Source organism: Doryrhamphus excisus, linkage group LG7 (genome assembly GCF_037039965.1).
Source record: "Doryrhamphus excisus strain RoL-2023G ecotype Guam linkage group LG7, RoL_Dexc_Guam_v1.1, whole genome shotgun sequence".
NCBI lineage: Eukaryota > Metazoa > Chordata > Actinopteri > Syngnathiformes > Syngnathidae > Doryrhamphus > Doryrhamphus excisus.
In genome coordinates, this window is record NC_136363.1 from 22,092,932 (window position 1) to 22,105,979 (window position 13,048).

Genomic DNA, 13,048 nt, shown 5'->3' on the forward strand with positions numbered 1-13,048 from the left:
CGTGAGCTTATGAAATCCAATACAAGAGTTCCATAACAAATTCAGCCTTTTTAAAGATAATAATGCCCAGTTTTCATTGACGCTGTTAGGTAACGGTGTTTTTATTTTTGTGGTTAGTGGAAAAGAAAACAAAACTGTAATGCCGAACAAAGCAATGAAGTGAGTTTTTTAATTTTATTCAATATATCACAGCATATCATAGCAATCCTAAACTTGAATGCTTAATTTGGGATTTTTGGATGCATCTCTTGTATAGATTATTTCCACTAAAATATTAACTCTTCCTTCTGTAGCAATTGAAAACACACAAGCTAAAGCATCTCCATTGTTACCCCCCCCTCCCCAGCCTGGACGTTAATGGCCTCCCCGATGAATCAGAACAGGCTCTACCTCATGTACAGACAGGATGTCCGCCGCGTAAACGGCCCTCTCGTACTGAGAAAACAAGGCGCCCGTGTGTAACTCACACACACAGATTACCTCTAGAACCATCCGGGCCAGGAAGCCGTGTCACGACACCCCCGGCCCCCTGGACTGTGGGAAGACCCGATTCAGCGGGCCTCCAGGTGAGAGGCTGGGCGGCCGTTTTGCAGGGAAAAACAAACCATGTGGAATAACATCCCAAAAGTCCGTGCCAGGAAGTGTTTATGTAAAACGCCATGGCGACAGCTTCATGGTACCCGTGCGGACCTCCACCAAGGCCAGATTCGCCTAAAAACTTACTTTTTTTCCACCACAGCTCCATCTGCTGGCTCTGGTGTGTCACTGCTCCTCTCGGCCTTGATGCAAGTGGACTGTAACAGTGAAAAGCGGAAGCAGCATCCCTTCGTTCGCAATCATTTGATGTTTAGGGCAAACGGCTTCGTAGAAATGAGATAAATGTAATCCTGCGTTAAACGGCGCAAACAAAAGAGACGTTTTGTTGATTTGTTTGCAAAATTTATTTGTCAAAAGTGCAAAAGTATAAAAAAAACACCTTGGTATATACAAAGACCTTAAAATAGTGACTGTACAATATTTATTCTCATTATATAAATGACTTCATATCCCTGCAAGACAGTAAAAAATAACAGCAGTGTTCCTTTAAAAAAAACATAGACTTCAGTAGTTGGACCATCTTCTGCTTCAGTAGGAGGAACCAGATGGAAAACACCATCTTCTGCTTCAGTAGGAGGAACCAGATGGAAAACACCATCTTCTGCTTCAGTAGGAGGAACCAGATGGAAAACACCATCTTCTGCTTCAGGAGGAGGAACCCAATGGAAAACACCATCTTCTGCTTCAGTAGGAGGAACCAGATGGAAAACACCATCTTCTGCTTCAGAAGGAGGAACCGGATGGAAAACACCATCTTCTGCTTCAGGAGTTGTTGTAGCTGCAGTAGTAGATGGTGGTGCTGGCGTCCGACAACATAGACGATGTCAGGCTCTCGGGCCCCTGCCCGCCGCCCTCGTGGGGCCCGTACGCCAAAGCCGCCAAGTCAACCCGCCCGGAGGTAGAGGCGGAGCTTAAATACTGCTCGAATTCACTGCGGTCCACCTCGGCTAGCAGCTCCGAGTGGTGCATGTGCTCCACGTTGTCGTGAGGGTGGCAGTCAGGTGGCGGGGAGAGCTGCCCCGCCCCGGGGTGGCGCTTGGCCTGGTTGTAGTACATGGCCTGCAGGGGGTTGGGGCATCCCATGTAAGACGGGGGCTGCTCTGGCGCTGAAGCGGGGTGTCGTTGGAGGAGGGTGCTGGCGTGGTGGGTGGCAAGCGGCTCCTGGTGCTGGTACTCGGCCCCTTGAGGGTGGTAGGCGGCGTACATCATGTGGCAGTCCTCCTGAGTGGGGAAGAACATGGAGTCGGACTCCACGGCGTCCAGGGGCGAGGTGTCGGGCGTGGGGAGGCTGTAGCTCTCGTAGCCCCCGAGGGCCTGGGCGTCCGGGCGGTGGTAGTGGCCGAGGGGCTGCTGAGGGAGCTGGAAGCCGTGCTCGTGGTAGCCCAGCCCGTGCAGGGCGTCCCCAGGCACTGAGGGGGCCTGGTGCTCGGACCCCCCGTGGAGCAGGAAGCCGGAGTCGAGCCGCTTAATTCTCTTCACCTGCTTGCGCCTGCGGGGCCGGTACTTGTAGTTGGGGTGGTCCTGCATGTGCTGCACACGCAGGCGCTCGGCCTCCTCCACGAAGGGCTGCTTGTCGCCGACGGGGAGGGCCTTCCACGACTTGCCTGCGGGTCCAACAAGAGCGTCATGTCGGTGAGCGTCAGATGATACACGCGGATAAACATAGCTTGATGCCATTTGGGGGTGGGGGGTAGGAACTCTTTGTTTTTTATTTACAGTCACGTTAAATCACACTAACATCGCCTGTTTGACCCCATGGTGGAAATATGATTAATATCACATTTATTAGCACTCACATGAAACAAATTCATCACTCAGACCCCTCTGGTTGTACGAGTGGAGTAACTTTTATTAAATATAACATTCCATAAGAGCACCGTGCTTGTGTAAAATAAATATTTTAACTTGCAACGTCCTACAGATGAATAAAATATAGATATATTTTAAAAGATAACTCCCTTTATATGAGAGACAATAAGACGTAGCATGAGGAAATAGCATATTTTATATGACCCCCAGTCATGTTTGCCATCTAAATGACATATTTCTACTCTACAGGAGCATTAAAGACATCCAACCAAATAACAACTCAAAGCTAATAAAGTTAAAAAATGTATTTATTGATCGATGATTGATGTGAAATGACTTACCCAGCATTTTGCTCAGTTCGGCGTTGTGCAGGTCCGGGTTCTGCTGGGCCAGTCTCTTGCGCTCATCCTTTGCCCAGACCATGAAGGCGTTCATGGGCCGGCGGATCCTCGGCTCGCTCTTGCCGCGACTCTGGTTCCCCCCGCCGGCTGCCGCACCCCCGGAGGTGGCGGAGGAGGAGACGCAGGGCTCGCTCTTGACCTTGGGCTCCCCGAGGGGGCTGAGGGGGTCGGCCCACTGGCAGTGTCCCATTCCAGGCATCATGACTGACATCGCGCACCTTGCCTGGTTCTGATCGTCGCTGGCGTAGCCCGCATCGGGACTGCTCATCTCTGTGCGGCGAGGAGGTTCGGAGGCTTACGGTAGGATTCTTTTCTTCTTCTTCTTTTTTTTTTTAAACAACTAAATCACTCGTCAAAGCGGCTGCAAGTCTCTAAGAAGTTGAAAAAGATTATTCCTGTCCATTTGGGTCACCTCCGGGGAGAAGACAGGTCGAAAGGTTCGGACTACTCGCACTTTGGGGCTCTATAAGCGCACGGGCAGCCAATCAGAACGCTGGGGGCGTGGCCTCAACTTCGCAAGGTGTCTCAAAGTTGCACACGCCCCGCCCTTTTTGGCCTGATTTGGAACCTCGACGAAAAATCATTGAGAAGTCAAAAATAATTAGAAAATGTAGTTTATATTTATGAATTATATTCACTGTAATCAAAGCAGCCTAATTTAACCCCCCCCCAACTCGATACCGGCGTGTGTGTGTGTGTGTGTGTGTGTGTGTGTGTGTATTGGGTAGTTAGCAGCTATTTCGCATCATTCCTAACACTAATCGTCTGCTTGTAAAGGCGCTAATGGAAACTCATTAATAAACAATCCTAAAAGTTACACAGCCGGAGCGTAACCATGGAGACGGCTCTGCAGGAGATGTTACTAGAACAATGAGATGAAAGGCAGCATCATGGCCATAACAAACACCAACAGTGCCAGTCAAAAGTTTGTGGACACATTCTCATTCAATAGAGTACAATGTTAAATTCACAATATTCACTTTCATAGGAAATATCTTTTTAAAGCTGATTGTTCGTCATTTTTGTACAAAAAAAAATATTATACTCGTGAGGTGTTCCTAATATTTAGTCCCTCCCCCATGTGACTGAACAAGCCAATCAAATACAGCGATTTCTGTGGTGGTTGCGTTCAAGGACCAGGCACGAATCGGTCATTGTGACACCTATGAATGTTTGCTATCTTTAAGCAACAGGAAGATTCCGCGAACGGTGAATTGCACATACTTGATTTAAAAAAATATATACTACTAATAAATAATGTTATAAAGGTTGTAGACCACCACAATGTATCCCACCATGAATTTTAATTGCCTAATCTCTGGATAGCTTGTGGTCAACCGCCTCCAAAAGTCATAAATTTGTCATAAGTGTCATTTTTGGACGTCGTGTTGCTTTATCTGTACAATGCGTTTGTTCGTATTAGGAGGTTCCCGTGTATCTTGATGCACTCGACCATTACGGCCTTCTGTTTTGGCGAGGGGTGAAAGGTTAAAGCAACGTGTCCCACCTCCACGGCCATTCTCTCAAGTGCGGCCCGCCACTAGCCCGGGCCGCGACCCGTTTGTGGTCACAAATGCAAACATGCTGCGGAGGTTCTTATCGGAGCCGGCAGACCTCCACTCGTCTCGCGGTGGTCAACGCCGTTCCTCCGCAACCTGAAAAGGGGCTGACAGAAATACGAGAGATGCTTAGGCGACCTCCCGGTGGCCTGGCATGTGCAGACATCGGCCGAGGCTCCAGAGCTGATGCGGGCCCCACATGGACCGTAATGCTGTCATCACCCATTTTAGCACCGATGACCTGATAGCGCTTTCCCTCCGCCACCCTGAGGGAGGCGTGCGCGTCTCTGTGTGTGGAACGTTGGGTGTGGGCGCGAGCGTGGGCCGTTTGATGGGAGAAGTCATAAAGTCTGGCGTCCTCGCCACATTTCCTCCATAAGGTGAAGCTCGGAGTCAGCGCGGAGGGATGAAGGGAGGTGACACGCCTCGCATCTCCCCCCTCCTCCGCCCCGTGCCTGGGGAGTCTAGGCTGGGTGGGGGCCAGGGCTCTCGACGCCAGCCCGTGGAGCGAGCGCTCGGGGAGAGGTCACCGGGCTTGCTTACACAATGGCATTATCTCAGTTCCAGCCTCGGCTACTGCGGCGGTGAGCACTTCCTGTCCCTCTGCGAGCACTTCCTGTCCTTGGCCGTGCAGCACAAACTGTCCGCCTTGCGAGTGAGCCTCTGCAACGCCGGGCGGGACGCCGGTCGCCTCTCTCGCTGTGCCAATGTCCGTGGGTGGCTTTCTGGGGAATTGCACAATGTGTAGCGTGGCTCCTTTGTGCTGCGAACGCCGTGTTAGCTTACAGCGCGGGGGCGGAAGGCGTATATATGTTAGCACGCCGGCCTGGTCCCCGGGGCCTCAAATGGCCAAACAATGCGGCTAATGAGCACTTAATGCTCCTTTCTATTCTCGCTAGCTGGCACTTCGGTCAATCGCTGCTCAAACCTTTACTCTGTATTATGCGTATATACACAGTCCTCTGTATTATACTATATATATACACATATATACATATATATAGTATAATACAATATATACAGTCCTCTGTATTATATATGATACAGGCTACAGCCTACACACACACATTGTGGCGGTCCCTGTGGGTTCCTGCAGGTCCCTGTGGGTCCTGTGGGTTGCTTCCACACACAAATTTTTGTCTGTATATGAATATTTGTCACCTTACAGAATATTGATGCCACTTCCTGAGTTCTGTTGGACTTTCTAGTTGATAATTAGCGACAGTAAAACAACAAATTATCCAAGAATCACTCGTGAAATAATTATAATTGACAATTACAGGGTGATTATCACAACATGCTACTGAAATATGAAGCATGTAGTGCCTTAATATACATATATGTTGTACTTCTTATTATGGTGCATGAAGACGGCCCTTGGCCTTGGTGGAGGTCCGTGCTCGTCATGTTTGCGGTGCACAGACATGTGTCATTATCAGTCTTAAGATAGGAAGTGTTGCCATTGTCTGATGAGACAACACCTGGTCCTTATGGGGGTGGGGGGGTGGAGGTGTTCTAGGTGCTGTGGACGGGAAAGGGGGGGGGGGGGGGGGGGGCACGAGAGGAGGCAACACATGCACGCACATGTTGATGAAAAAGAGGAGAGAGATGTCATCTCTCTGAATAGAATTCACACCTTTTCTACACAGCTGGAACGCTAATAAACTCACTCAGGAAATGAACTTTCTCTCTTTGTGTCAGCTGCCAATCACGTCGCAAGCTAGTCAGAGGCAGCGTAGCATCAAGGCACTTTAGGAAATGGTTCTGATCAATAAATCCTGATCATTCACTTTTACCCTGACTGAAGATGTGATTCTTGACAGGAAGAAGGCGGTGGTCGATCTTGGAGAACGCTTCCATCTTGGCTGAAGGTAAAAGTCATGTTCATCACTTTCATCCCTCCTTTATATGCCTGCTGGGATATTTCAAGCTTTTGAGAGTCAACTGCTGATGACATCATAGAAGGGCGACCGGACTGACTTCCTGTTTCCACATGTTCGCAAAGATGATGGGCGTTTTACCATATGAATGCATGCAAACTAGGCAAACACATTAATGACACTGTACCAACTGTACTATAATGACAAAGTCTGTAAAACAATTGCCTCCATTTTATTGATTTTTCCGGACCCTGGCAGTGGAAAAACTGTGAAAATTGAAACTTTAGTGTCATGGAAAAAGTGGAGGTTGGACATTTTTTGGCCCTCACGGTGAAAAACGGTAAGAAATTTGCACCAAACCCAACCATGCTTGTTTCTTCCCGTTGACATAAAACAACAACAAACAAAAAGGAAAAGTCTTTCTATCCAACATGGCCGACTTACTTGCCGACTGTCCGAAATCTTGCAGATCTTTATAATGCCTTATGGGTGGGAACATTGTGTAGTGAGGACACACACACACACACCAACGACCCCCCCACCCCCCTCATTGTTTGAGAGGCGTTAATCTGTCAGGAATCTGCCCAGGAATCAGGTGGGGAATCTGCCCCCCCCCCCTCTTTGTTTACTGGTTTCCACGTGGAGCCAGCCGAGCCACGGGGACGTTTTGGACATTTGGCACCATCCTGCCCCCCCTACCCTTTTTACTCACTCACGCCCCCCCACCCGAAAAAACGATGTATTGATAAAAGTGTTTGGACGTGAGAACGTCGTCCTTATCAACGCGTGTCTCTTGTCTTCAGGGGGACGTCAGATGCGTCGCCATGTCGTGTGCATGTTCATAGGTCACCCAACGTTCCCCCAGCCCCCCCATTGGGTCCTTTTATATCACATTCAGTCAAAATAGCTCACCTGTCCCCAAACAAGCGTCACGTTCGATTCCCGCAGCTTGTTGGGAAACGATGCCTCTCTGGCGCCAAATCGTTTAGCAGTTCCCGACAATTAGCAAAGACATCGCCGAACGCACCGACTTTTCCGCTTTGTAGCACCCCCCCCCCCACTCCCGTTGGCTCGGCATGGGCTGGTTAGCAAGCTAACAGCTGCAATGGAGTGTGACGACACGTGGCGTCGTGCTAATTGTGCACAAAAACAAGCACTTTGTCGTGGAGGAAGAAAACGCTTCAGCACGTTTGAATTGGCGGTAAAGCGCTGCTAGCGCTCCCGAGGCGCTTTCATCTTGGAGGGCCTGACCTGAATCCTTCAGCGCAACACCACACCCAACCGAGTCCCCCCCCTCCAGCTCATTGTCCTGCTGGGGGCTAATTGAGCCCCGTGTTTATCATTTTTATGACTTTATCCATAAAGACAGAGCTTGTGTGGACTTCCTGTTCTGCAGGTTCCTTGACAGGCCGCTGGCATTATTAGGGTCGGCCCCCGACTCCCATCCAGCCTCGGCATTGTTTTCACCGCGCTCCCAAACTGATAAGACTTGTCTATTTTAGGACTCTCTCTCTCTCTCTCGCTCGCTCTCTCCTGCTTTAGTTTTTTTTTAAAGCAATCTAGCCTTGACACTTTGAGCCCAAATATCTTTACAAGTTGAAGTAAACGCTCATCGGAGTGAGTGAAATAAGACAAATAAATCACCTTTTGCCGCATCAAAGCTCGCAACCGCTAACAAAAAGCTCATTTTTCCCCCCCACACACAATTCAGCTTTGTGCTGCCAAAAGTTGAAGGAAAGCAAATTATTGCTTGACCTCCATTTGACCCCCCACCCCCACCCAAATCCACCACGCACTTTCACTTTGTGCAGCCACAAACCAGAAGGAAGTCCAAAAGCCCACCTTGACTTTGACTCCGATATGGGATCAATTAGCGAGCAGTTAATTAATAATCAGCTGAGCAGAGACAGCGCCGCCTTTGTGTGCCGCATTGATTCCCGCGCCGCTCAAACACGCGTCCTCCTTTCATGTGCCACCTTTGGCTTCTGCGGGCGCTAAGGTGTCACGTAAGATAGCGTGATCAATCAATCAATAGCCTATGTGATCGGCAAGAATCTGGGTCGATAGATGATAGGAGGAGAGGCCGCTAAAGGGCTCGCAGGCCACATATTCTTAAAAACTGGCATTTTCTCTATGGAGTTTGGCATTCGGTCACATGCTAACTCATGCATTTTATGCATTAAAGATGCTAAACGTAGTTGGCGTATTATCTAATAATACATCAATAATCAATTTATTTCATCCGCTTTAGACTTTTTGGAGGCACCTGTTGCGCCTGTCCCGCCTTTTGATGATGTGTTATCTTTTGGTGAGCGCTAAACCGGCGGCATAAAAGATGCCCTCAAAGCCGTGCAGCGTTGTACGCGTCATTTCTTCAGATTTACAGAACAACTACTTCCTCATGGACGCGCCTACTTCTGCTTTAACCACACGGCTTGTCGCCGTCCACGACGAGGCCGACCTTCAGCTTTGTTTGAAAGCTTCTTCACCGCGTTGAAAGATGAGAAAGAATGCAGCCTGCTGTTGCTTTTTCACACATCAGCTGTGGTTTTATGGAGGAAATGCACTCACTGTGTGTGTGTGTGTGTGTGTGTGTGTGTGTGTGTGTGCGTGTGCGCTTCCTCCCTTGTGTTGTTCCCTTTACTTGCCGAGAGGAATTCATTCGTATTTTCTGCCTCCTTGTTTTTCTGCCTCAGGCAGCCGTCATTAAAGGTGAACTCATCAAGTCACCAAGCAGATGGAGGAGATGAAATCTGAGGTGTGATCGCTTTGCTTTCCACCTCCCCCCCCCCTTTTTGAGGCTGATATGTAAGTAGGCATCACATATGTATGCATCATGTATATCTGCATCATGTACGTATGCATCACATATGACGTACCTGGACTTGAAGGAGTCGCTGTGTTTGACCTCTGAGTCGACCCGATGGCTTCATTTACACACAATGGTCAGGGCCAGCGTCAATACGTGGCCGCCTCCTCCAAAGGTCTGGCAAACACTGCAGATAACGCAGGTTTGAGAGCGCTCTTGTGTAAAAGGAGCCCAAAACTGTCAGGATTTTCAACAACATAGGAAATAATCTGTGCCAAGGTCAAACTCTGGCCAGCATAGCAGATTTATTGATGCTAGGTTGGTGTTTTAAAGTCTCATTTTGTTTTTTTTAGAAACTGGACTGTATTTATCTCTGACATAACAATCATAATAATGAAGAAATAAAAACTTCAATGATAATAATTAAACAATAATAATAATTACACAATACAATCACAGACACACAAAATAGTGTAATAGTTGGATATTATATTGCATTTATTATTAGTACATTGTAAATATAATTACTTATAATTTATTATATTATTCATTCATTTTTAATAATTTTCCCTGCATGATATATAATACCAGTCAAGTTTCCACTGGTGTGGTTTAATTATAGATATATAAATACAGTATAGTTAAATGTATTATCATACACAGTAGGATCAAACATCATTTCCAAGTCTTATGGACTAATTACAATAAATACAATATATTACAATACAGCAAATGGCGTCATTCCATACGTGCATGCGGCCAAGGTGGGATCAGCGAGGCAACCTGGCAACCTCAGCAATGATTCTTATTGCTCCCCCATGACAACATGGGAAAACGCTCCCATCAGGAAACTCGGGGAAAGTCCCCCACTGTGATATCATTCCAAGTGGCAGGCACACAAAAGCTGCCACTTTGCCGTCTCCAAACAATAGAGACCCCCAGAGGCCGGCCCAGACGAGATGCTGGTCAAGACTTATTTTGGATGAAAAATCAGCCTTTGCTTTATTTACCATTTTCATATTCGGCAACTGTAATTATGATGATTATTCATCACACCAAAACCGATCCAATATGATTAAAACACGTGTGAGAAAATGCTACGCCCCCACCGGGGTGTCTGATGCACCGAGGATCCCGGGACATTTTATCCTGACCTCTGGCGAAAGCGGGCACGCATTGACAGAGTAAATCCAAGCAGACCATTTCCTCCGCTGAGAGGAAAGCCCCTTTGGAGAAGGCAGGAGACGTTGATAATATCCCAAGCTGCCCACGGCTTCCTGCCACACAAGACAAAAAACAGCCATGATTTATTGTTCTTCTGCGGCCGCCATATTGTTTACAATTCATTCAGCGATGGCGTCCAGGTGGGCCGCGGTTTGTGATGGCCCCTCATCCAGCTTGCTCCTGGCCGGGGAATTGGAAGGGTGAGGATTGTGTCTCGTGTTTTCTGGAGTGATAAGAACAGGAAGCAGGAAGGAAGTAGAGCCGAGCATGGAGAAAACGCTCCACTAAAACGCAACAAAGTTCACCTCGGAGTCGCTTGGTCAGTCAACGCTGCGATTTCCTCTCTCGGCAGGTGGGAGGACCCCCGAGCGCTGCTGGGAAGAGCAAAGGGAAGCTGCAGGCGTCCGAGGGGGAAGTGAGCGGCTTCGGCGGTGACCGGGCTTGTCTTGTGGTCGCCGTGCACACGCGTTTACTTTCACTCTCTGCGTGGCAGGTGGGCCGCATGGGATGTCTTTAATCATATCTTTAATATTATGACTTTATTCCCATAATATTATAATATGTAATGTAATACTATACAGTATAATATCATATATTTAGAATAATAATTAATATATAATATAATATAATATTTATTATATTTTTCCCCAACCTAATTGTCCAAAACTATGATTTTTTTTTGGTTGTTTGTTTCTCCAAATATCTCATTATAATTTTTAGAAATTAACCTATTTTCTCTCTAAAATTTTGGTTGTATTTTTCACATATTATGATTTTTATTCTAAAAAAAAATTAGCACTTTTCCTCTGTTTTTTAAAGCGTCCATGAAAGTACGTATTTTGGTTCATTGTCATTCATTCCAAAGGGTGAAAGGCTAATTATCGCCCTGTGAGCTCACCTTTCCTCCTCATCCTTGTCCTTTTACACTTCCAGTAGTCCCAGGTGAGCCCAGCAGCGGCCCACAAGTTAAAACCCACAAGTTCAAACCCTCATCATTCCCCCCTTTTTTTAAATCAATCTGCTCATCTGTCAAAGGATTTCTCTATTTTTGAGGTTTTAATCCTCCACAGAGTTAATCTGTGCAACGTTGCGAGCGATTGGGCGGCGGGCAAAGCCACTCACACCCGTGCAGCATCACGCCGCCTCTCCTAATGCTGCCGGGAAAATTAATTTTTATCTTCTGGTTCATGTAGGTCACAGCGTGGATGCCCTGTTTCCTCCAGCGTGAGCAGGTGTAACACGTGTTTTTATGCTGAGATTGATGCTGGCTGACCCACAGGTGGGAACCCACAGGTGGAGACCCACAGCCACATCCCAACACATCAATGCTATAAAACAGTTGCATGGCAGAAAAGCTGCAAGCTCATGTAGTTCATGTTAGAACACCAATGCCTTCATTTGTTGCACTAACACGGGCCTGTTTCCCTTGCAGGTTGTAAACACAGAGGGAGCCCTCCACTGGACTACACCGGTACTACACCTCATCACAAGCACCTTTGACCTCAACCTGACATCACGGTATGGAGACTTGCCTGTGTTCTTCTACACAGCCGTATACACTCCAACATAGCAGTATTGATGACTAAACTAGGAACGTATCGGTTGCTAAGCAGGGGTCCCAGCCTGAGGGTCTAGCCGGGGGCTCGCCCTTGATGCTCTTTATGAGCGCCCCCCTGACTGTAAGGTCGCTATCAGCCGTTAGGAGAGCAGTAAATAAATATGAGCCTATTGTATTCTGGCCGCCCCTACTGTCCTTGCGCTCCCATGCCGAGTAAACGCACACATACAATCCCATACAATGGGGGGCCGGACCGCCTTGTCATCCCAACACCCCACCCGACGGCTCCTCTGCCTGCCTGGGAAAGTGGCGGCGCAGGAAAGAGGAAGCAATGAAAAGCACATCAGATATTTGGGATATTTTACTGTGATTAGAGCGAGAAGTCCTCCTGCCAGTTATCCAAGATGTTATTCCAAGTATTCCAATGTGTTTATTATTCAGGTTGGTCGTGATGTTTTATTTTTTGTTGATGATTCATATTATGATATGATATTATTGACAACATGATGTCATTTTGGCATCATTCATACCTGGACCACGACAGAGCACGAACAGGCCCAATAATCCAGTCAACATTTAGCATGCTGCTAGCTAGCATTATCTGGGCGTACCCAGTGACGTATTGGCTGAGTGGATTTCCATCATTTGTTGCCCTTCTGAAATCATTCATCAACTTTTTGGCCACGTCAGCCTTCACCTTCCTCAACTTTCTGTGCAGCGACGTGCCCACAATTCCCCGCATGGAAGAAGAAAAGGTGAGGAAGGGCGCGTATATGTTGCCCGCCCTCCCCCGGGAGGGCATTATTTCGACCGCCGGGCCCCTGGTGGGCACGCATGAAGGCCCTCGCCACAGCAGCCGTCCTGTAATCGCCGATGACACACACACACACACGAATGCTTTTAGCTCTTCCTGTTCTTCCAGCTGCGAGCGGCACAGGAAGAATAACAGCAGGAGGCGGAATGGTGCGGCTCTTTTCCAAACACGGCTCTGCAAAGAAGAATAATACAAGGAGAAGGACAAAGGAGTTAAAAGGCGCACGGCGCTCCTCCTGAGGGGCCCACCCCCGACCGCCCAACAATAAGCTGCCAGTCAAAGCCAAGATTGTTTATGTCCACTTACATACACACCGCGCTTTCGCTTATTTTTCACCATCACATCGTTGTATACGCCTCTTGTACGCGCTCCGTACGTGACCTGTGAACGCATCACA

At 47.9% G+C, this 13,048-nt stretch overlaps 1 protein-coding gene across 1 annotated transcript; it reads right to left on the minus strand.

Annotated features, from left to right (window-relative positions):
- Window positions 1–930: 930 nt before the first annotated feature.
- sox17 (SRY-box transcription factor 17) lies at window positions 931–3,231 on the minus strand. The gene is made up of 2 exons (XM_058059827.2): window positions 2,748–3,231; window positions 931–2,201 (listed from the first exon to the last, which is right to left on the minus strand). The coding sequence occupies exons 1-2, from the start codon at window positions 3,073–3,075 to the stop codon at window positions 1,360–1,362; spliced, it is 1,170 nt and encodes a 389-aa protein (XP_057915810.2). The 5' UTR covers window positions 3,076–3,231; the 3' UTR covers window positions 931–1,359.
- Between the last annotated feature and the right edge of the window lie 9,817 nt (window positions 3,232–13,048).